Source organism: Cimex lectularius, unplaced genomic scaffold (genome assembly GCF_000648675.2).
Source record: "Cimex lectularius strain Harlan isolate CLEC.00 unplaced genomic scaffold, Clec_2.1 scaffold131, whole genome shotgun sequence".
Classification (NCBI taxonomy): domain Eukaryota; kingdom Metazoa; phylum Arthropoda; class Insecta; order Hemiptera; family Cimicidae; genus Cimex; species Cimex lectularius.
This window is the reverse complement of record NW_019392685.1, coordinates 220,275-246,647: the sequence shown is the minus strand read 5'-3', so window position 1 is coordinate 246,647 and position 26,373 is coordinate 220,275. Positions and strand designations below refer to the sequence as shown.

Genomic DNA, 26,373 nt, shown 5'->3' with positions numbered 1-26,373 from the left:
AACTGACTTTACAGTACTATTTTCTTCAGAGGTCAAACAAACTTTACAGTTTCATGTGATATTTTGTCCAGGAATACCAACTGACTTTACAGTACTATTTTTCTTCAGAGGTCAAACAAACTTTACAGTTTCATGTGATATTTTGCCAAGTTGCCAAGAAATAGCAACTGACGTTACAGTACTGTATTTGTTCATATAGAAAATAGCCAGAACCAACTTCACGATTTCCTTTGCTATTTCGGTCAGGAATGCCAACTGGCTTTACAATAATATTTTTTCTTCAAAGTACAAACAAACTTTACAGTATGTTTTCCTTTGGATTATCAGGAACCAAAACTTTCCAGGTTGATTTGTAACATTGATGAAAATTGTAAAATTGCTAAAATTAAAATAGCAAACAAATTTACCAGTAGTGTTTATTTTTGACGAGAAGAAACCGGAGGAGCTGAGCATCGGTTTGTTTAAATTAACAAACAACCGTTGCAGTTTTTTGCTTATTAAAATGACCTGGAACCCAAATGCGTATTTGCCTGTGAAATTATCATTACTGCGTCGTATTAGCAGTATATTTGCCTTGATTAAATGAGCTGTTCATTTCATGTTTTATGGTCGGTTTGAGATCTTACGGGTTTGTCCGTTATAACAGAACGAATAAGTCCGAATGTTCACGTCGGACTCTCACCGGCTTGTGTCGGTGGGGGGGGGGGGATGAGAGCGAGACCGCGCGGACCGGAGGTCCTCAATCCCATCCATCGTTTAACCCGGATTGCATGTAATCAGCGGGTGCGTGGCCGGAGAGCGGATGGTCCGCGGATTGCCCGATGAGGAAGCGCGGGAAAATTGGCGTCGTTTTACGGTGAAAGGGCTACCAGCCGATCGCCGAAAATGGAAAAGCACGGAGGAGCTTTGACGGCGAAAGGTCACCACCTTTTGAGGAAAAGGGGCGGCGATCCGGACTCGTTCGCCTTTTAAACGACTTAATCGGCACCGTTGACAAGTCAACTGTCCAAACTGTCCAGTTTCCACTACGGTGGCCAACTGGACGTTTCGTCAGCTTTACGCTCCGTCCGTAACGTCTACAATTGTCACAAGCTCACACACCCAAGCACACTTCATTACCAAAAAAAGCGTGTAGTTTCAATCTGGACGGATTACTCGCTTCCAACTTGTTTTCGCTTAAAAAAAATATACATTGAGGATGGCTTCCAAAAAATTTTTAAAACATAGTTTTGGTAAGTTCCTAACTATCTTAATTCAAAAGACTGAAAAATTTGTATTATTGTAGGAAACAAGAAAGTTTAAATTATGTCATTTTTGTGAGATTAGCACAATCCCAGAGGACACAATTTGTGAGGTCTGTTGTTTGATGGACCTGAATTTTCAACTTACCGAGAATTTTCGTGTGCCTATGATGTCATGTTCAAAGTATTTAGTGTCCCTCTGAATATGCTAACAAACAAAAGTGTCTGGTGTTTTTTTTTGCATATTATATTTTTATTATTAGACTATAAGTTTGTTCATTCTAATATAAGCTCTGCCAAGTTTGTATTGAACACCGGTTCTTGAAAGAAAACAAAATCTGTAAAGGTTGTTTAGGCTACAGATTACAGATTAATTTGTTTGTATAAAAACAAAATATATACTGTTGTCGCGTCCCTTAGCTTTCAATGAAAACCACGACTTTGTTTCACTGTTAAGAAAACAAAAGCTATATACTTTAAACTTTGGTTGGTCTTTATACGAAAACTGTAAAGTTCGTTTAATCCTTCGTCTTTGTTTTGAAACAAAAAACTGTCAATTTATGTGTCGCTGAGCTGAAAAAAACAACAAAAAACTGTAAAGATTGTGTGATGTCCTAATCCTTGAATGAAAACAAAAACTATGAAACTTTGGCTGATCTACTGGTCTTTATGAAAACAAAAACTGTAAAGTTTATTTGTTAGACATTTTCATGAGAACCAAAACTTCAGTGCGTTTTGTGAAACAAAAACTGGTCCACGGTTTTGTTTAGAAACACAAGCTGCAAAATTGTCTGCTCTCATGTTCTTCGCATGAAAACGAAAACTGTAAAGTTGAAGTGTTTACAAACAAAAATAGAAAAGTTTGTTTAAGCATTAATCTTTGAACGAAAACTGTACAGCTTGTTTGATTTCCCAGCGTTGAATGAAAAGTTGTGTGATTGATTCTGAGCTTTAATGAAATAAAATCTGTAAATTTTGTTTCATTCTAGTCTTTATATGGGAACAAACACTAAAGCTTGTTGAAAACGAAATCTATAAAGATTGTCTGCTATCCTTGCCTTTGGAAAAAACGTAAAGTTTGACCTTCTGGTCTTTGCATGGAAAGAAAAACTGTAAAGTTGTTGTGTGATTCTAAACTGTATAAAAACAAAATCTGTAAAGTATGTTTGACCCTAGACTATGGTCAAACTGTTCAAAAGAAATCTGTAATTTCTCTTGCCTTCCTGTACTTTGGGGATATGTAAAGTTTTCTTTGAACCAAACCTTTACAGTTTTTCTTTCCATGCAAAGACCAGAAGGTCAAACTTTACGTTTTTTCCAAAGGCAAGGATAGCAGACAATCTTTATAGATTTCGTTTTCAACAAGCTTTAGTGTTTGTTCCATATAAAGACTAGAATGAAACAAAATTTTCTAAAAACCAAAAACTGTAAAGTGTGATTCTGGGTATAGTAAAAACAAAAACCGTTAAGTTTATTTGTAATATATTTGAGTGAGAACAAAAACTGGTTGGTTTGGTGTGAAACAAATACTGTAAAGTATTTTCATCCTCGTTTTTATTTAAACACACAAACTGCAAAATTTTCTGATCTCCTGCTCTTTGCATAGAAACGAAAACTGTAAAGTTGTTGAGTGATTCTGAGCTGTATAAAAATAAAATCTGTAAAGTTTGTTTGGCCCTAGTTTTTATGTGAAAACGAAATCTGTAAGTCTGCTTGTTTTCCTGTACTTTGAGAAAATGTAAAGTTTTCTTTGAACCAACTGGTCTTTGTAAAAAACCAAAAACTATAAAGTATTTATGTGATTCAGGGTGTAGTAAAAACAAAGTTAAGTTTATTTGTAATACATTTATGTGAGAACAAAAACTGGTTGCTTTTGTGTGAAACAAATACTGTAAAGTCTTTTCGTCCTCGTTTTTGTTTAAAAATACAAACTGCAAAATGGCCTGATCTCCTACTCTTTACATGTAGATGAAAACTGTAAAGTTGTTGTGTTTAAAAACAAAAAAACTGTAAAATATGTCCGGTCTTTGTGTGAGAATAAAAACCGTAAAGTACGTTTGTCCGATCTTTGTGCGAGAACAAAAACTGTAAAGTATGTTTGTCCGGTGTGAGAACAAAAACTGTAAAGTATGTTTGTCCGGTCTTTGTGTGAGGACAAAAACTGTAAAGTATGTTTGTCCGGTCTTTGTGTGAGGACAAAAACTGTAAAGTATGTTTGTCCGGTCTTTGTGTGAGGACAAAAACTGTAAAGTACGTTTGTCCGGTCTTTGTGCGAGGACAAAAACTGTAAAGTATGTTTGTCCGGTCTTTGTATGAGAACAAAAACTGTATTATCCTTGACTGTGTGAAACGAAAACTGAAGTTTTTTATCACCATGCTTTTTAGTTTAAATACTGTTTGAGCACTGGGTAACTGTTGAAAAATTTCGATTTATTGTTTTCCGAACAGAGTAAATTGCAAATTACGTTTATCCTGTCAGAAAAACCGTTTGTGTTTTTGAGATTTTGTAGAATCTGAGTCAATGAATGTTCGACCCTTGTTTCCGATGAACATCACCTAATTATTAGCTGTTTCAATCAATCAATCAATATCTCCATTACTGGGAAAGACTGACATTGTAATAATTTGTATAATAGAGCTATCATAAATTCTTATAGACTCGTGTTTACGACGAAAATCAATCAGATGGTAAAAGCTGTGCAATTAACGGTAGATTTTGACTCCTCGATGAAATTCAAGGCTCCAAAATCGCGGAGATGGTCGACATTCACGAAAAGCGATAAGTTATCTTTCGAAAGAAAGAAGGAAAGTCGTAATTTCTCGTTTCGGTCGTGTTTTCTCCCTCGGCCTGATCAATAAAGATCGGGACTCGGGAATTCGTCGGCGAAGATTCACAAGGGACGGCTTTCTTTCTTTCTCTTTCTTTTTTTTACCATCGCCTTTTTAAATTCACCTGTCACCGACGGAAAGGGGTTGAGGTGGGTCATGGTTTTGAAGAACGTCCGAGGAGTCTCTCATGGGAAAGAGCTTCACGCAACGAGACAAAGCGGACCGTTTAACGGCTTTCGTGTCCACCCGAATTCTGAGCTTCGACGTCGAAAGTCGACTTGTACAACTACCACGTTACATATACGGTTTTTATTATTATTATTCTCACATCGGTGAAAATATAAAATAATTTACCTGTTGGAGCATTTTCGTTGCAATTTATTTTATTGTGTTCCTCCAGCTTCCCATTGGAAGAAGGGAAAAAAATCTTATGTCAGCCTGGGTTAGAAAGCAGTTTTGATCCATTTCACGCGCGTTGGTTCGTTATGGTTTGCCGATCCATGGCCCATTAGCGTCGTGACTCAAATAAAAATGGAAAGGCGGTCAACAACAAACAACAAAAAATGCTGGATAGGAAGCAGGTCTCATCGTTACAATTCACACAAATTGAAATGGCCAAAATTTAGCAAACAGTCCATCCAGCAGTCATTACTTGGACCAACTTAAACTACTCAACTAAACATTTTATTACATTAGATTTATAAACCGCCTTTTGTTCAAAAATATTTTTTCTTCCTAACAATAACAAAACCAATCTGTAAAATTGATCGTAACACCATTTTACAACAAAAAGACGGAGACATTTTGCATTTAAAAATTAAGTAGCATATGAATCTACGTGGATTCCTTTTAGTTTGGAAAACTCATAACTGCTCACTTTTTTTTGGGGGGGGGGCCTTGGACATATGAAGAGACAAAACTGTGAAGTCTGTTTAGTCTCTTAGTCAATTTGTCAAAACAATTTCTGAAATTTTCTTCGGGTTGTAAGTAACTGTATAAAAACGAATACCTTAAAGATTGTCTCGTTTCTTGAAATATTGCACAATGAACAAATAAAATTCATTTTTGTCCCCCTGGTTATTGTATAAAACAGCTGAAAATTTCTGATCATTTACGCAAATTTGGATTCTTGATCGAAATAATAGGCAAAACTGCAAATTTTGTTTGGGTTCCAGGTCAGATTGGTTTGATATTTTAGTCAATTAAACTGTAAAAGTTTGTTTGGGTAGTTGAACTTCTGGAAAATTATATATGTATCTTAAAATGCTGTATAGTTTGTATGGTCACCTTGCCTTTGTACGACAAATAAACTGTAAAGTGTCTTTGTCCCTACCCTTTATAGTAAAACGACAATCGTAAAAAGTTTGTTTGCCAATGTTGGATAAACATTATAAACTGTAAAGTTTTTCATGCATTTGAAAGACTAACAAAAACTGTAAAGTTAGTTTCCCCTAGCCTTTATATGAAAGCAAAAACTATTAAGATCGTTTGGCGCTTTGCCTACAAAGCCAAAATTATATAGCTCGTTTGGTCCCCTTGGACAAAAACTTGAAAACTGTAAAAGTCTATGAGCATTCTAGAACCAATACTAAAAACTGTAAAGTTTGTTTCTTATTGTCTGTCTACGAAAAACCAAAACAGCAAAGTGTATAGTTAAACGAAAACTGTAAAGTTTGTTTGCCCACGTTGGATAAACATTAACAACTGTAAAGCTTGTTTCTTATTGTCTGTCTACGACAAACCAAAACAGCAAAGTTTATAGTTAAACGAAAACTGTAAAGTTTGTTTGCCCACGTTGGATAAACATTAACAACTGTAAAGCTTGTTCCCCCTTGCATGTGAAAGACTAAAGAAAACTGTAAAGTTTGTTTGCCCTAGGCATTATATGAAAACAAAAACTATTATGATCGTTTGGCGCTTTGCCTACAAACCCAAAACTATAAAGTACCAAATCGATAAATTTGTCTGGTCACTTTGGACGAAAATTGAAAACTCTAAAAGTCTATTAGCATTCCAGAACCAACATTAAAACCTGTAAATTTTGTTTTTTCATTGTCTGTCTACGACAAAAAAAACAGCAAAGTTTATAGTTAAACGAAAACTGTAAAGCTTGTTCCCCCATGCATTTGAAAAACTAAAGAAAACTGTAAAGTTTGTTTGCCCCTTGGTTTTGAAAGACTAACAAAAATTGTAAAATTAGTTTCCCCTAGTGTTTATATGAAAGCAAAAACTATTAAGATCGTTTGGCGCTTTGCCTACAAAGCCAAAATTTTATAGCCTGTTAGGTGCTCTGGGACAAAACTTGAAAACTGTAAAAGTCTATGAGCATTTTAGAACCAATACTAAAAAATGTAAAGTTTGTTTCTTATTGTTTGTCTACGACAAACCAAAACAGCAAAGTTTTTAGTGACAAACATTAAAAACGGTAACTGTTTGTTCTCCATTCATTTGAAAGTCTAACAAAAACTGTAAAGTTTGTTTGCCCTAGCCTTTATACGAAAGCAAAAACTATTAAGATCGTTTGGCGCTTTGCCTACAAACCCAAAGCTATAAAGTATCAAAACTATAAGTTTGTCTGGTCACCTTGGACAAACAGTTGAAAACTCTAAAAGTTTATTAGCAATCTAGAACCAACACTAATAGTGTATATAATATCTGTGATGTAGAACTAACAGCTTTAAACAATATCAAAGACTTAGGTGTAATTTTTGATTTCTCTCTTTCTTTTAGCCTTCATATTGAATCTGTTGTATATACATGTTTGAAACTACTTGGTTTCTTGAAAAGAAATACACAGGATTTTAATAGTATATTTTGCTTAAAAATAGCTTTTTTACTCTGATAAGGCCAATCTTAGAGTTTAACTCAGTAGTGTGTTCACCTTATTATCACACTTACATATATAGACTTGAATCTGTTCAAAATAAATTTCTTAAATACTGTTCTTACAAACTTGGTCTAAATTCTAGTTGGTTATCATACGAAACTCTCAGAAATATACTGAACATTAGTTCATTAGAAGATCGTAGATCAGAAATTGATATTGTTTTTCTTGTAAAACTTTTAAGGAATATGATTAGTTGTCCTGAATTGTTGGAGAAGATATCCTTTAATAGAAATGATAAATGATGGTGTGGTGTTCAATCCTTTTTAAAAAAGATTCCTACTCAAAGTAAGTTGTTTTCCAATGATCCGGATTTCGAGCCTTTTAGCTCATCATCAGGTTGAAGGACTTCTACAACCACCTCTCTCGAAATGAATTGCCAAAGTGAACCCGCTGATACCTCCGCCAACGCGACGTTCCAATTAGCAGCTGATTTTTTAATGGCGCTCAATTTGAACGTGCGAAACGGGTTTTCTATATACGTCTATTTCTATTAGGTTGTTTATTATGGACAGTTTTAGGACTTTAGGTCTTACATTGGAAATTGGCAAAGATGGTAGTTTGAACTTTTTAGACCTAAAACTGTCCATAATAAACAACCTAATAGAAATAGTCGGATATAGAAAACCCACAACCACAGACCATCGGACTCTTTCCACCCATGGCCCCAAAAAGCTGCTGGTTTCATTTGTCTCATAGACCGGATGTTAAAACTGCTAACACCTGATAACTATAAAAAAGAATTAAAAACTATTAAAACCTTAGCAAAAAACAACGGGTATCAGGAAATATTTATTGATAGGTTGCTAATTAAAAGAATAAAAAAATTAACTTTAAACGAATCAACAATAGGACTCAGCCACCCTACCACAAATGAATCATTAGGTTTCCGTTGTTTGCCATACATTGGTAAATTATCGGAAAAAGTAAAATTTTTAAACAAGAAGGTTTTAGATTAGCTTTTAGAAGTACGGGTTCACTTAAAAACATCCTCTCAAAACCTAAAGACAAAGTAGACAACTTGGCAAAAAGTGGGGTTTACCAACTCAATTGTAATGATTGTGATATTAAATATATAGGACAAAGCGGTAGAGAAATAAAAACAAGAGTAAAAGAACACTTGCCTAAATCGAGCAAATTTTCGGAATTTAAGGACCATCTAAAAGAAACAAAACATAATTTCAATTCAAATTTAAATACAAGAGTGTTACATAGTTTCAACAAAGGGAAAGAACTAGATTGGTTTGAGAAATTTGAAATTAAAAAATGTAAAATTGAACATGGTGATAAATGCATTAATAATATAACAGATTTTGATCTACCTCCCATTTTAAATATGTACATAAATAATATCAAACATCCAAATAATTAAACTAATTATTTTAATTGTTATTATTTTTATAGTAATTTAATAATATTAAGTATTTACTAGTATAATATTTATTTGTGTTATAATTTCCGCGTTTCGCACGTTCAAATTGAGCGCCATTAAAAAAATCAGCTGCTAATTGGAACGTCGCGTTGGCGGAGGTATCAGCGGGTTCACTTTGGCAATTCATGTCGAGAGACGTGGTTGTAGAAGTCCTTCAACCTGATGATGAGCTAAAAGGCTCGAAATTCGGATCGTTGCAAAACAACTTACTGTGAGTAGGAAGTATCTTTTTAAAAAGGATTGATATCCTTTAATGAACCAGATAAAAGACCAGATTCACTCCTCTGTTCTTTATACCATTATGTAAAACGAACTACCTAAAAAATGCTCCCATTCCTAGAATGTACTAAAGCTAATAATTTAAGTAGTGATCTGGACTTATTCCGTTCATCTCTGGTCAAAAATAAAGCTGTGTAATTCCACATACTTTGAGTATGTGTACTGTTGTAAAATTGCCTACTTGCAATTGTAGTGATGTAATAAATAAAAAAATAAAAACTGTAAGGTATGGTTGAATTTTGGTTATAACAAAGAACTCAACTGAATAGTTTTTTCAGGGTTCATGTAGTACGTACAACTGGGAAATTTGTTTAAAACTGAAGCATACGTTTTGATTTTGGGGAGATTTTTATTAAATTTTTGAATGCGATTTTTTAGAATCAAGGTCGAATAAAACTTTAAGATTTTATTAATTTCATATCACGAATTTCAAGTTGAAACTTATTATAGCATCGAAGGCTTTAAATCGCTAGCCTAGTCTGGTATTAAACTGGGATAATAGTTACTTTTTGAGCCAGTCTATCTTAAATATTATTATTATAAACTTTATCGTGACGTAATGAGGGAAGCGATCACGATTTTGTCTCAATCCGGCAGGAAAAGACATCCGAATGAAATCGTTAGGTGGATGCAATTAGGAGAGAAAGATTCACGTAAGTTTAGAGAGAGAGAAAGAAAAAAGTTTCTTAAAAGGTTAAAGGACGGTCTTAAGGGAAATAATGGACAAGATAGGCGGAGAGGTTGACACGAGCCGAGAAAGAAGGAAGGCCGTTTAAGTTGGCCATTCTTCGGATAGAGATAATCCACAAAGGTCTCGGCTCTCGGGCCACGACCGGGTTGAGAAAGAGTTGTGCAACGGACGACGACAGACGGTACGGGGTTTGGATTTTGAAAGACCCGGACGGGATCTTGGACGCTATCAGCGGGCCTTTTTCCCCGGATTCGACACGTCGATTTTCCTTCCCGGAATGTTAAATCGGGAATCCTTTTCATCCCGGTGCTTAACGGGACGACGACCGCTCCTGGGACCCGGCCCGACCCGTTATCGCCGTGGAAAAACTCTTATTTCCCTTCACCCTCCCATCACAAACGGGGCGACGCTCTCCTCTGAAAACCCCCAAGAAAATTGGCACCGTTTTTTTTATCTGTTGGTATTGAATAAGAGAAAACTTGCATAACGTTTACCGCTTTTGCCCTGTTCAGAAAGGCGCACGATTGTCCCGTTTTTGTAGATTTTATGCTTGCTTCTGATTTAAAAAAACGGCAGTGGCCGATAACGACAAATAATAGTATAATTTCGATAGGAATGTCTCATAAATAGTCAGCAGATCTTTTCCCAGGAATGAGAACGAATTGCACTTTTCTAAGTTAAAATTTCATTGAATCCACTGAACTAACTATTAGGAATGGTTGATTTCAAGATCGGACATGAGTAGCAAAACGTTCAATTAAATCTGTTTGTAGTCATTTGACAAGTAGATCAACATCTACGCCCACTTCGAAGTCATTGGACAATATATCAACAAGCTTAGCCACTCCCACTTGGAAGTCATTCGACAATAGATCAATAAGTTTAACCATCCCCAATTTTAAATCATTCGACGATACATCAACAAGTTCAGCCATTCGCAATAGATGAACAGTTTAGCCACTCCCTCTTTGAAGTCATTCGACAATAAATCAATACGCTTAGCCACTCCCACATTGATGTCATTCGACAATAGATGAACAAGTGTAGTCACTCCCATATTGAAGTCATCCGACAATCGATCAAAAGCCTAGGCAAGCTCACTTTGAGCCATTCGACAATAGATCAAGAAGCTGAGCCACTCCCACTTTGAATTCATTTGACTTACATCAACAAGCTTAGCCACTCCCACATTGAAGTCATTCGACAATAGATCGACAAGCTTAACCACTCCCACTTTGAAATTATTCGACAATAGATGAACAAGTTTAGCCACTCCCACTTTGAAGGCATTCAACAATAAATCAATAAGCTTAGCCACTCCCACTTTGAAGTCATTCGACAATAGATCAACAAGCTTAGCCACTGCCACTTTGAAATCATTCAAATTAGATAAACAAGCTTAGCCACTCCCACTTTGAAGTCATTCGACAATAGATCAACAAGTTTAGTCATTCCCATATTGAAGTCATTCGACAATAGATCAACACGTATAATCATTCCCAATTTGAAATCATTCGACAATACATCAACAAGCTTAGCCACTCCCACTTTGAAGTCATTCTCAATAGATGAACAAGTTTAGCCACTCCCACTTTGAAGTCATTCGCAATAGATGAACAAGTTTAGCCACTCCTACTTTGAAGTCATTCGACAATAAATCAATAAGCTTAGCCACTCCCACTTTGAAGTCATTCGACAATAAATCATTAAATAAACCTTTTTTCGGTTAGCCAGTTCCACAGTGATTCAATTTGACAATTGATCAACAGATCTAACCACCCCTACTTCGACTATTTGCGACAGTAAATCCACCGAATTAGCAAAGCCCATTTCCGTCATTTGATAACACCAAGTTTAACTGGCTTAGCCTACACCACATTGACACCATTTGAAAATAGATTAACCTTGGACTTAGCCCCATTTCGACGTCATTTGGCTATATACTTTTCATAACTAACAATATGAATAGAATCTGAAGAAAATTCTACCCTTTCCGGTTTAAGCTCTAATTTATACTGATTTGTTTTTTCTAATTGAGAGGCGGTGAAAGACAAATGTCAATCACGATTAGCTTTTGAATCGGTTTTGACCTTAGGGACGGAAAAGCTGCCGGGCAGTATAAAACAAATCATCCGAGCTAAATAATCGACTAAAATAAACGGCCTATGCTCTTCAAAAGCTCGCTTTCACACATGGTCAAGCCTGAAGACGGGCTTCGCAAAGAAACGAAAGTGAACTGGCCCGATATCGGGCTTCACTTTCTAATAAATGTTTGTCCAATTATTTCTTAATAACCTGGATTATATTGGTTTCGCTTTTTTTTCAAATAGCTTATTGGAAGCTGTGAGGAAAGTAGGTGGGAGCCGTTTTGAACAGCAGTCTCCTCGCCTTGATCCTTCCTTGAACTTTCAAGGGTGACGGAACTAGGCAAGGCTTTTGCGGAGGCGGTTTTGAAAAATAAATTATAATGGACCATTTCGAATGTGACAGTGGTTTATAATTCAATCCGTAGACCGTTGACAACTTGATATTAAGAAGGATAAGGAATTATTCAAATGTACAACAAGGCGTCTTACGTTGCAACTGACATCATTGGCCATAAAACTTTTACAACATTTTTCTTGATGTGAAGCATAAAACCAATACTTAGCAAATAGAAAATTAAAATATTTTAACATCTAATATCTTTTCGAAACTGTTTCCCCTTTTTTTAACATCTAATTCCTCAATTTAGTGATACTTGTCATCATTCATCACTGATCAGTTTTGTCTGAGGTAGAAACATAAATAAAATACTACACACACCAAACAAATCATACTCATTAGTTTTTCTATTATTCTCTGATACACATGGTACGTTTAAAAAAAAAATACAATATATATAATGAGAAACTTGGTACGAGATTTTTTTTACCAAATACTGACCTTTCCACTGTTTTTTTCTATTATAAATTGAGTGAAATGTTTATTATTAATTTGTTAATTAGACAGTTTTGACAGAAAAAAGGAGAAATCGACTTTCGGAGAAAAGACAAGCTAAGAAAAAGTATACTTTGTTTTAGTATTACCTATTTTTTGCAGAAAAAAGAAGAGAAAATTTCAATTATGTTGATTTATTCAACAACAAATTCGATAACAGATCAACTATCTTAGCCACGCCCACTTTGACGTCATTCCACAAAAGACCAACCAGATTAGCCACTCCCCCTTTGACGTCATTTAACAATAGACAGTTTTTACACTCAAAAAACCGGAAGAAATTAACACTCAATACAAAAATTAAGGCAAGAAAGGCCTTTACATTGGAGATTCTTGTGTTTTTCAGAAAAAAAATTAAAGAAAAATCATAATTATTGTATCATCGATTAATTTTGGTTCTACAATTACAATATATCAACAGGTATAAAAACGCCCAATTTCGTGTCATTTCACAATAGATCAACCAGCTTAGGCCCCTCACTTTGAGATATTTTAGTTATAAATCAACAAACTTAGTCACGCCCACTTTGTCGTTACTTGACAGTAGATGACCAAGCATAGACACGCCCATTTTGATGTCATTCCACGATAGATCAACCAGCTTAGCCACCCTCACTTTTACGTATTTTGTCAATAAATCAACATATTAGCCACGCCCTCTTTGACGTTATTTGACAATAGATCAATCAACTTAGCCACGCTTACTTAGAAGTTGTTCGACAATAGATCAACAGCTTAGCCACGCCCAATTTTACTTCATTTGACAATAGATAAATCGATTTAGCCACGCTTACTTGAAAGTTGTTCGACAATGGATCAAACAGCTTAGCCACCCTCACTTTGACGTATTTTTTCAATAAATCAATAAGCTTAGCCACGCCCTCCTTGACGTTACTTGACAGTAGATCAAACGGCATAGACACGCCCACTTTGACGTATTTTGTCAATAAATCAACAAACTTAGCCACGCCCAATTTTACGTCATTTGACAATAGATTAATCAACTTAGTCACGCCCACTGTAACAAAAACGAGCATAAAAACCCCTGGAGAAATTAACTCATTGTACAGATAGGTAAAGTTGCCATGAAAAACAATATGAAAAGAGTCTGAAAAGGCAAATTTATGTCATTTGACAACAGATTAACCGGTTTAACCAAGCTCACTTTGACGTCATTTACAAAAAAAATCAATCGACTTAGCCACGCCCCCTTCAACTGTGTTTATATTGTGTATTTTTCAAATTGACAAAAAATGTTTCTCTTAATTTCAATTGTTTAAGATTCTTTTCTTAGCTTATTTTTTCTAGAAGAGTTCTTCTGTTTTTCTAGCAAAACCGAAATAAACAACGAACATTTTAATCAATTGAGAATACGTTGAAACTAAAACACAAAATAGTGTGAAAGTCAGGTTTTTGTTTTAAAAAATCGAATACTATGTTTCTCTTTATATCTGTTGGACTGTTTTTGTAATAAGTACACTGTACATCTGATGGCAATAAAAAGATACTGTTCGATGTTTTTACATGATTGTATGTAACCATAGTTATACTGGCTCTGTCTCGAATTGCCAATTAATCGAAACAGCGACAGACTCGAGAGAAAGAGACCCAGCCTCGGGCTTTGGGTCAGCAGGGAAAGCTGCTGAGTTAATAAAAATTACATATCTTTTCTTTGCTCACGGTTTCTCTAATCCAAATCGCTCATAGGAATTATTTCCCGTGTCGGTAGTCGGGTCGGGGGGGAGGGGGCTTTCTTCTTTTGAAACTTTCCCGAAACTTCTAAGTCTCCTTACCGTCTTTTGTTAAAGTTCAAGAAAAACGATTAATTGGTGCGAAGGATAGAAGGGATTCACTTTCACTGTACATGTAATTCGTCGGAGGAAAGGCGTGACGGAGGATTTAAAATTGGCGAGAAGGTCCAGAGTGAAGGGGTCGAACGTCGTGAACCCACGGACCATCGATAGGAGGAAAAAATCAACAGAAAGGCCCGATAAGCATCCCGACAAATTTTCTTTCTAAAATATACTAGACCTCGCGAAACCGAACGGGCACCGGATAATTTAAACGCAGAACGATTTCCATTTCTGAAAGTGGTAGGCAAGACAAATCCGACAATTACGGATCGTTAAGCGTAATTACAGACGATTCATCCACTCTCATGCACGTAAACATGTAAATAAGAAAAGAAGTACAATACAGTAAGTTGAAATGTGAATAATCGGTTGCGTAATCCCTATCATCCTACTCACTCATTATCTATTTTAATTCTTCAATATAGCCTCTTCCCTCGGATAAAAACAGCATTGCTTGGTTGTCTTTCTTGATTCAAAACAGGCCTTCGATCGAGTCTGACACTTGCTTTGGAAACTGAAGAACATCCTTCTTCATACTGTCTTACACTGAGATCTTATCTGACGGACCGATTTTGCCCTCAGGGAAGTGAATGCTCACCCTATTAGGGCGGTGTTCCTCAGGGAAGCATACTTGGTCCATGTCTATTTCCAATATACTGCAGATATTCTTACAGCAGATCTGATACATTCTTACACGTAATTCGGGCCCCTCAATTAACACTCAACTCTTACAACAACCTGAATGAATTAACAGTATGGTTCACAAAGTGGAGAATAAAGATAAATCTAACGAAAAGCGTACAGATAAATCTAACGAAAAGCGTACAGATAAATCTAACGAAAAGCGTACAGATAAATTTTACGTTTAAAAACATCTGTACTGTAGTGAGTATAATGGAATGCCATTGCCTACCACTGATCTCGTGCGTCATCTTGGACTTTTCATGAATAAACGATTGACTTGGATCCCACAGAAGGCTGAAGTCAGCAAACAAACCGACGTTTTAAATTATTAAAAATACTACTTGACTCACGTTCAAAATTAGACGTTGAAAACCAACTTTTAATTTACAAAACATTTAGACCTCTCTGCGCATATGGTTGTGAAGTGTGGGGCTCAACCAAGGATTCCAATTCCCAATGTCTACAATCAATCCAATCTAAAAAAATTTCGTCAATCACTGAACACACACAATTATCTTTTAGTACGGCATTTATCACTTCCAACCCTACCTGAAAATCCCCCAGGACGTTTAAAGCGAAAGTGACCCCGAGACCTTCTCATTGAGTGAAGACTAAACAGGATCAGTGTGAAGAAGTGTTACCACTGGGCAACATCTCCTACAAGAGCCTCAAATGATAAATTCAACATATTTGACAACTAATTAAGGTTTTTAGTTGAGATAAAAAAGTCAATGGCACGAGCGGGATTCGAATCCACGATCTTCGGCTTGATACGCCGCTGCTCTACCACTTGAGCTATCGTGACCTCGATCCACTCGGACACCAACTTCCCATCTCAACCGCACCTTTTGAATTTTCCCTCCTTTATGCCATTTTTCAATTTTTCCTTTTTTATCTCAACTAAAAACCTTAATTAATTGTAATAAATTAATTGGTCAAGCGGAACACGAAATTAGTGAATTTAATGATTGAAAATGAAGTACACTTCACTAAAGATCTCCGTGGCCATTTCATTTGTCGCCGAGAATCAAATGGATTACACGACATTTGAAAAATGACAAAAAGGAGGGAAAATTCGAAAGATGGGGTTGAGATGGGAAGTTGGTGTCCGAGTGGATCGAAGTCACGATAGCTCAAGTGGTAGAGCAGCGGCGTATCTAGCCGAAGGTCGTGGGTTCGAATACCGCTTGTGACAGTGACTTTTTGTCTCATCCAAAACCTTAATTATTGAGCAAGCGTAATGTTGTGTCATATTGNTGGGAAGTTGGTGTCCGAGTGGATCGAAGTCACGATAGCTCAAGTGGTAGAGCAGCGGCGTATCTAGCCGAAGGTCGTGGGTTCGAATCCCGCTCGTAACGCTAACTTTTTTTCAACCAATACCTTACATAAAGATTAAATAATTGATAAAAGATAATGAAAAAAATCTTTAATAAACTGAACCTTTTAGACATAAATTTTTAATATCTGTTGTACTCCTAGGTTTCTGCATTGTTAACAGTTTTCCTTTGGTTGTTGCAGGATGGAGGAACTGGAGTTTGGCCGAAATATGGCACCTTGACGGAGGGAAGCGCACTCTCCAAGAGCATGAAGTACGCGGAGAGCTGGTTGTACGGGACGGTGTCGGAGAGGCCGAGGGAGCCCAGGGCGGACGCCGCGTCGCTCTTCGCCACGGTTAGACTGAGTAACAGATCGCGCCCGAGGCTCCCGGACGACCCATACGACCTGGTGAGGAGGTCCAGGCTGGGACGGGCCAAGTCGTCCTCTCCCCCGGCCCGCAGGTCCATCCTCGACTGCCGGCTCAACCCCTACGAGCTTATGGACCGGCGGGTCACGGTCGCCGGACAGTCGGTCGTCTTCGGGGGCGTCTCGGACGACGGATGGTCCGACACGGAGACCCTCATCCCGAGGGCGTCCGCGGCGCCGAGGCGTCCTCCGAGGAAGCGAGAGCCCGAGCCGCCCAAGTCCATCCTCAAGAAGCCGGAAAGATCGCCGAGGAGCCTCAAACCCCAGAGGTCGTCCTTCCGCGAATACAAGACCAAGAAGAAGAAGCAGGTCCAATTCAGGGACCCAGAGAAGAAGGACGTGAAAGAAGACTGGCAGGCAGACACACAGCAGCAGACCGGACCGCCTCAGACCAAAACTGAACAAGTTACCTACCAAGACAACTCGGACTCTGGTAATTAATTAATACCTACATCGAATTAATGAGACGTTTTAAAAGATCATTACTCATCTCATAATCTCATACCCACTTCCTCTCAAAGATCATTAATCAAGTCGTCTAACTGAACTACTTTCGCTTTTTCCTTAGCTAAAAAGTCCAACGACGTCTTGTAAACATCTCCAGCCATGAAACGACATGATTTGTGACTGAACCACTTTAACACATGCAAATACTTGGAGCCTTGGTAGAATTGATGGAAACAGGGTAGCAGATTTATGGTCAAAATTGGGTTTTAATTGAGCACAGTGTCATGTATAAAGGTGGTGACTGCACGAATTCTTCTGATTTAGAATTTTTATATCCTGATATCTCCCCAAACATAATACAATTATTTGCATAACATTCTTCTGTAATACCAAATTTTAGTCAAAATCGGTAGAAGGAAACCTATATAAAAAAAGGTATTTTCTTCTTTTTGTTGAGCAGTTAGAATTTATTCCCCCATATCTAACCAACAGTTCACCTGAATTTTCTTAAACCCTGCATAATTATTTTACAATTGTACCCCGTATAACGCCTGCTTTTTCTCATAATCGGTAGAAGGCATTCCATAAAAAAGGGGGTTAAGCTGAATTTCTTCCGTTAATCGAGCAATCATAAAAATTTCCCCTGGTATCTCGCGTACATTTTCACCGAATTTATCGGAATACAGCCTAATTATTTATCAACTCTACCCTGATATAATGTCTAGTTTTTACCAAAATCAATAGAAGGCAATCCATTAAAGAGGGGTTTATGTGGACATTTGTCTTTTAGGAGTTTTAAAACGAGAACTTTTATTCACTGTTATCTCGCGAACTGTTCAGTCAAATTTAAAGAAAGTTGACACAGTTATTTACTAATTATATTCTGCTATAACACCAAGTTTTGGCCAAAATCGGTGAAAGGAAATTTATATTAAAAAAAAAGGTATTTACTTCTTTTTGTGGGGAAGTTAGATTTTTTTTTTTAAGGAGAGTTAGAATTTATTCCCCGATATCTGACCAAACGTTTACCTGGATTTGCTGAAATTCTACATAATTATTTCACAATTTTATCATTGTATAACACCTAGCTGTTATCATAATCGACAGAAGGCAATCCATAAGAAAGTAGTTTAAGCATGAATTTGACGATTAGGGGGCCTAACCAGAACAATTATTCGTTGTTATCTCGTGAAATTTTCAACAAAATTTAATCAAACTCCGCATTAATTAAGCGGAAATACGCATAATTATATTAAAAGGGTGTTAACCATAATTTCTTCCATAAAAGAGGGGTTTAAATGAGCATTTGTATCTTAGGAGTTTAACGAGAAAATTTATACACTGTTATCTCGCGAACTGTTCAGCCAAATTTAATGAAACTCTGCATAATTATTTAATAGTTGTACTCTGTTGTAGTGCCAAGTTTTAGTCCAACAGAGTAAAAGGAAACTCGCAAAAAAAATGGTTTAACCATGATTTTCTTCTCTTAGTGGAACAATCAGAACATTTATCCCTGATATCTCCTCAATTCTTTTATCAAATTTGATGAAGCTCCGCATAATTATTTACCAATTGCACTCTGGCCTAATTCCAAATTTTTATCAAAATTGGTACGAGGTCGTTAATAAAAATGGGGTTTAAGCATGAATTGGGATTCTTAGGGGCTTTATCAGAACATTTGTGCACTGTTATCTCGCGAACTACTCAACCAAATTTAATGAAAGTTAATACAATTATTCATTAATTTTCTTCTGTTGTAATACCACGTTTTGGTCAAAATCGTTAAAAAGAAATGTATAACAAGATGAATAAAACCTAAATTCTTTTTTTGGTGGGAGCTGTTAGAACTTATTCCCTGATATCTAACCAACAGTTCACCTGAATTTGCTGATACTCTGCATAATTATTTTACAATTTTGCCCTCGTATAACACCTGGTTTTTATCATAATCGGTTGAAGGCAATCCTCAGAAAAGAGGTTTAAGTGAACATTTGTCTCTTAGGAGCCTAAACAGAACATTCATTTATTCAATGTTATCTTGCGAACTCTTCAACAAAACTTAATAAAATTTGCATTATTATTTGACAGTTGTAACTGTGTTATAGTGCCAAGGTTTAGTCTAACAGGGTAAAAGGAAATTCGCAAAAAAATGGTTTAACCATGATTTTCTTCTCATAGTGGTTTTTATCATAATCGGTTGAAGGCAATCCTCAGAAAAGAAGTTTAAGCATGAATTTGTCTCTTAGGGTGCTAATCAGAACATTTATTCACTGTTATCTTGCTAACTCTTCAACAATTATTTCACAATCGTACTCTGTTGTCAAGCCAAGTTTTAGTCCAACGGGGTAAAAGGAAATGTATAAAATAGGGGGTTAACCATGAACCTCTTAGTGGAGCAGTCAGAACATTTATTCCCTGATATCTCGTGTATCTTTCAACCGAATTTTATAAAATACTTACTAATTATTTATCAATTGTAGCATGATATAGTCTAGTTTTTAAGAAAATCAATAGAAGGAAATCCATAAAATAGGAGTTTAAGTGGGCACTTGTCTCTTAAGAGTTTAACGAGAACATTTATTCAATGTTATCTCGCGAACTATTGAATCAAATTTAATAAAAGCTAATACAATTATGTACTAATTATATTCTGCTATGATACCAAGTTTTGGTTAGAATCGCTGAAAGGAAATCTATATTAAAAAAATGGTATTTACTTCTTTTAGTGGAGAAGTTAGAATTTATTCCACGATACCTGACCAAAACTCCATCTGAATTTGCTGAAACTCTGCTTAATTATTTTATAATTACGCCCTGGTATAAAACATAGATTTTATCATAATCTGTAGAAGGCTATACATAAAAATGTGGTTTAAGCATGAATTGGGACTCTTAGGGGCTTTATCAGAACATTCATGCACTGTTATCTCGCGAACTACTCAACCAAATTTAATGCAAGTTAATACAATTATTTACTAATTTTATTCTGTTATAATACCTCATTTTGGTCAAAATCGGTGAAAAGAAATGTATAAAAAATTAATAAAACCTGAATTCTTCTTTTAGTAGGAGCTGTTAGAATTAATTCCCTGATATCTAACCAACAGTTCACCAGAATTTTTTGAAACTATGTATATTTATTTTTCAGTTGTAGCCTGGTATAACACCTAGTTTGTATCATAATCGGTTGAAGGTAATCCATAAAAAATGGTTTTAAGAATCAATTTGTCTCTTAGGGGCGTAATAAGAACATGTACTCACTGTTATTTCGTCAACTCTTCCAAATTTAATGAAACTCTGCATAATTATGCAGAAATATGCATAATTATATTAAAAGAGGGTTAACCATGAATTTATGCTCTTAGTGGAGTAATTAGAACGTTTATTCTATGATATATCGTCAATTGTTTTACGGAATTTGATGAAACTCCGCACAATTATTTACCGATTGTATCTTTGTACAATGTCGTTTTTATCAAAATCGTTAAAAAGAAAGGAGTAGAGCATGTAAACTTCCAGCTCTGTTTTGAAGTTGTCAAAGCATACTGTCCGCAGGCCTCATCACTGATCCCTGGGGGAAACCCATGATGTGGCTAACACAGGCTGTACTGTTACACATATGATATTCCTTTCCATGTCCGTCTAAGAATCTGTTCGGAAGTTTTGCCGGCTTTAGCCCTTTGGCTGCTGGCCACCCCATACGATTTGGTCATCGATAGCTTGTATAACTCACTTTGTGTTGTCACTAGTGTACTTATCCCAAGATTGGCAGAAGTGTTGAGGAAGGTAGTGACTATCACCAGCCACCTTAAGCTTAACCATCAAACCCAGAACTGAAGACGGCCCGAAGAAATACAAAAACGGATCGGAAGTTCGGAAACGACCAAAATACAGCAACATACAGACGTAGATATGTTTTATGATCATGACGAGCCTATGATTCAAGACGCGGCATAACCCCCTCGCCGATAAAAAGTGGGTCACCTCGGCGGATGCATCATCGTTTCAAAAACTGGTTCCACACCGGCCAGGGAAAGTGAACGTGGATGGATTTATTTTAAAAACAAGCCGAGGCCAACGAACGCTCCTTTTTTACTTTTTCTCCTTTTGGTGGAGGGGCGCAGGACGCAGGACGTCCCCGGCCAATTAGAAAGCTGGCTAAGCAGCCGGATTAACATAATATCACCAATTATTTGCGTTTTTTAAACTATTTTTGTATGGGAAAAATTGCCAATTGGTTAAAGTTCAAGATTATTATCTTATTTAAAGAGAGGTAAAAAATACGAAGTGATTCCACGTCTCTTCCTTGACTTATCTGAAGGATCCTTGCAGAACTGGTACCGCCCTGGGCAATGCAATCATACTGGCAATACCTTTAAAAAGCAATAAAAAAAAATACAAATCAACAAGAACTTTTCGACCCGGGGAAAATAGGAGGACGCAATAGTTCGAAAATGTTACGAACGACGTCGGTAAACCGCAGGGGGGAATTCGTCTCTTTCTCATTTTTCAATCTCGACCGCAACACTCGAAATAGAGACATTTGTTGGCCAAGATGACGAAGGCCGCCCACACGCGACGGTACGCAGCGAAACAGGGCGGACCGGCAAGTTTTAACATCCGCACAAACCCGCTCGATTTTCAACCTCATATTAACATATTGCACAGGAAGCTATTAATTCGTTTCTTTAGCAATTTTGAATCATTTGTGCATAAAGAAAAGAAATTTCCTGGCCAACAATTAGACCGGGCAGCCACTTCGACCATATTACTGTATGTAGCAATTGCCCTATTTTTCAATGAAAAATACACGGAGGATAATTATCGATTTTTATCGTTCATATATGCATAACAAACACGTAGATTGCAAAGCATAAATTAATTGTTAAAAATTTTCAATATAAAGAAATCGCGGAGAGGCCACATCGTGAAATTTGCCCCTCATTTTAAAAAGATACCCTTTCAAATTATTTCTCCAAATAATTAAGACAGATAAATCCAAACCGAAACGCTCCAATTTTGGACCGTTCACATTAAAAAAAAAAAATCTAATAAATTTGTCAGATGCCACGAAATAATTGTTTTGCCTGGGCCCTAAAAAGAGCAGTTCATATTTTGACCCCTTTATTTAGCATACTTAGCTTCAAACGTTTTTTTGACAAAATCTTGACATTGTAACAGGGCACAATTGCTAAATAATCAAGCAAAATTTCAGTAGGTTCGGTTGAACAGTTGGCGCCCTGTCAAGGGATGAATGTTCTCATCGACCAACATATTAAAAACCAATTTTTTATTAATTTCCTTTTTTTTTTACCTTTGATTTTAAAAAATGGCATTATACAAGAATAAATTTTTCAAATAATTACGCTTAGTTTCGACAATTTTATATGATGACTATTCAAGTAGTATCATACACATCTTCCGGTTGATCCCTAAGAGCATAAACCCTTTTTTTATAAATTTCCTTTCATTGAGTTAGAAAAAAAAAAACTAGGCTATTATACCAAGGTACAAATGTTAAATAATTATGCAGTTTCAGCAAATTCGGTAAAAGAATTGAGGAAATAACAGAGATTTCTACTGATTGTTCCATTAAGAGAAGAACATCATGGTTAAACCATTTTTTTGCGAATTTCCTTTTACCCTGTTAGACTAAACCTTGGCACTATAACACAGTTACAACTGTCAAATAATTATGCAGAGTTTCATTAAATTTGGCCGAAGAGTTGACGAGATAACAGTGAGTACATGTTCTCATTACGCCCCTAAGAGACAAATTGATGCTTAAAACCATTTTTTATGGATTACCTTCAACCGATTATGATAAAAACCAGGTGTTATACGAGGGCAAAATTGTAAAATAATTATGCAGAGTATCAGCAAATTCAGGTGAACTGTTGGTTAGATATTAGGGAATAAGTTCTAACAGCTCCCACCAAAAAAAGAATTTATGTTTTATTCATCTTGTTATACATTTCTTTTTAACGATTTTGACCAAAACGTGGTATTACAACAGAAGAAAATTAATGAATAATTGTATTAACTTTCATTAAATTTGGTTGAGTAGTTCGCGAGATAACAGTGCACAAATGTTCTGATAAAGCCCCTAAGAATCCCAATTCATGCTTAAACCCCATTTTTATTAACGACCTCGTACCAATTTTGATAAAAATTTGGAATTAGGCCAGAGTGCAATTGGTAAATAATTATGCGGAGCTTCATCAAATTTGATAAAAGAATTGAGGAGATATCAGGGATAAATGTTCTGATTGTTCCACTAAGAGAAGAAAATCATGGTTAAACCATTTTTTTTGCGAGTTTCCTTTTACTCTGTTGGACTAAAACTTGGCACTACAACAGAGTACAACTATTAAATAATTATGCAGAGTTTCATTAAATTTGGCTGAACAGTTCGCGAGATAACAGTGTATAAATTTTCTCGTTAAACTCCTAAGATACAAATGCTCATTTAAACCCCTCTTTTATGGAAGAAATTATGGTTAACACCCTTTTAATATAATTATGCGTATTTCCGCTTAATTAATGCGGAGTTTGATTAAATTTTGTTGAAAATTTCACGAGATAACAACGAATAATTGTTCTGGTTAGGCCCCCTAATCGTCAAATTCATGCTTAAACTACTTTCTTATGGATTGCCTTCTGTCGATTATGATAACAGCTAGGTGTTATACAATGATAAAATTGTGAAATAATTATGTAGAATTTCAGCAAATCCAGGTAAACGTTTGGTCAGATATCGGGGAATAAATTCTAACTCTCCTTAAAAAAAAAAATCTAACTTCCCCACAAAAAGAAGTAAATACCATTTTTATATAGATTTCCTTTCACCGATTTTGGCCAAAACTTGGTGTTATAGCAGAATATAATTAGTAAATAACTGTATCGACTTTCATTAAATTTGGCTGAATAGTTCGCGAGATAACAGTGAATAAAAGTGCTCGTTTTAAAACTCCTAAAAGACAAATGTCCACATAAACCCCTCTTTAATGGATTGCCTTCTATTGATTTTGGTAAAAACTAGACATTATATCAGGGTAGAGTTGATAAATAATTAGGCTGTATTCCGATAAATTCGGTGAAAAGGTACGCGAGATACCAGGGGAAATTTTTATGATTGCTCGATTAACGGAAGAAATTCAGCTTAACCCCCTTTTTTATGGAATGCCTTCTACCGATTATGAGAAAAAGCAGGCGTTATACGGGGTACAATTGTAAAATAATTATGCAGGGTTTAAGCAAATTCGGGTGAACTGTTGGTTAGATATGGGGGAATAAATTCTAACTGGTCCACAAAAATAAGAAAATACCGTTTTTTTATATAGATTTCCTTCTACCGATTTTGACTAAAATTTGGTATTAAAGAAGAATGTAATGTAAATAATTGTATTATGTTTGGGGAGATATCAGGATATAAAAATTCTAAATCGGAAGAATTCGTGCAGTCAACCGATTATGATACAAACTAGGTGTTATACCAGGCTACAACTGAAAAATAAATATACAAAGTTTCAAAAAATTCAGGTAAACTGTTGGTTAGATATCAGGGAATAAATTCTAACAGCTCCTACTAAAAGAAGAATTCAGGTTTTAATAATTTTTTATTCATTTCTTTTCACCGATTTTGACCAAAATGAGGTATAACGGAATAAAATTAGTAAATAATTGTATTAACTTGCATTAAATTTGGTGGAATAGTTCGCGAGATAACAGTGCATGAATGTTCTGATAAAGCCCCTAAGAGTCCCAATTCATGCTTAAACCCCATTTTTATGTGTAGCCTTCTACAGATTATGATAAACTCTAGGTTTTATACCAGGGCGTAATTATAAAATAATTATGCAGAGTTTCAGCAAATTCATATGGAGTTTTGGTCAGGTATCGTTGAATAAATTCTAACTTCTCCACAAAAAGAAGTAAATACCATTTTTTTTATATAGATTTCCTTTCACCGATTCTAACCAAAACTTGGTATCATATCAGAATATAATTAGTACATAACTGTATTAACTTTTATTAGATTTGATTCAATAGTTCGCGAGATAACATTGAATAAATGTTCTCGTTAAACTCTTAAGAGACAAGTGCCCACTTAAACTCCTTTTTTAGGGATTTCCTTCTATTGATTTTCTTAAAAACTAAACTTTATATCAGGCTATAATTGATAAATAATTACTAAGTATTTTATAAAATTCGGTTGAAAGATACACGAGATATCAGGGAATAAATGTTCTGATTGCTCCACTAAGAGGTTCATGGTTAACCCCCTATTTTATACATTTCCTTTTACCCCGTTGGACTAAAACTTGGCTTGACAGCAGAGTACGATTGTTAAATAATTGGTAAAGAGTTTGCAAGATAACAGTGAATAAATGTTCTGATTAGCCCCCTAAGAGACGAATTCATGCTTAAACTTCTTTTCTGAGGATTGCCTTCAACCGATTATGATAAAAACCACTAAGAGAAGAAAATCATGGTTAAACCATTTTTTTGCGTATTTCCTTTTACCCTGTTAGACTAAACCTTGGCACTATAACACAGTTACAACAGCTAAATAATAATGCAAATTTTATTAAGTTTTGTTGAAGAGTACGCAAGATAACATAGACCTAATGGTCTGGTTAGGCTCCTAAGAGACAAATGTCCACTTAAACCTCTTTTCTGAGGATTGCCATCAACCGATTATGATAAAACCAGGTGTTATACCAGAGCATAATTGTAAAATAATTATGCAGAGTATCAGCAAATTCAGGTGAACTGTTGGTTAGGTATCAGGGAATAAATTCTAACAGCTCCCCACCAAAAGAGGAATTTAGGTTTTATTCATTTCGTTATACATTTCTTTTCACCGATTTCGACCAAAACGTGGTATTATAACAGAATAAAATTAGTAAAAAATTGTATTAACTTTCAATAAATTCGGTTGAGTAGTTCGCGAGATAACAGTGCACAAATGTTCTGATAAGGCCCCTAAGAGTCCCAATTCATGCTTAAACCGCTTTTTTATAAACGTCCTTGTACCAATTTTGATAAAAACATGGAATTAGGCCAGAGTGCAATTGGTAAATAATTATGCGGAGCTTCATCAAATTTGATAAAAGAATTGAGGAGATATCAGGGATAAATGTTCTGATTGTTCTACTAAGAGAAGAAAATCATGGTTAAATCATTTTTTTTTTGCGAATTTCCTTTTACTCTGTTGGACTAAAACTTGGCACTATAACAGAGTACAACTATTAAATAACTATGCAGAGTTTCATTAAATTTGGTTGAACAGTTCGCGAGATAACAGT

General features: G+C 35.8%; 1 protein-coding gene across 3 annotated transcripts in view; it reads left to right on the top strand.

The window, feature by feature from the left end:
• LOC106663114 overlaps positions 1 to 26,373 on the top strand; it is a 137,439-nt gene that overhangs the window by 98,322 nt on the left and 12,744 nt on the right. For all 3 annotated transcript variants that reach the window (XM_014387696.2, XM_014387694.2, XM_014387695.2), the window contains one exon: positions 16,391 to 17,048. In XM_014387696.2, the coding sequence (XP_014243182.1) occupies positions 16,391 to 17,048 (658 nt within the window). The remainder of the gene's footprint in view (positions 1 to 16,390; positions 17,049 to 26,373) is intronic.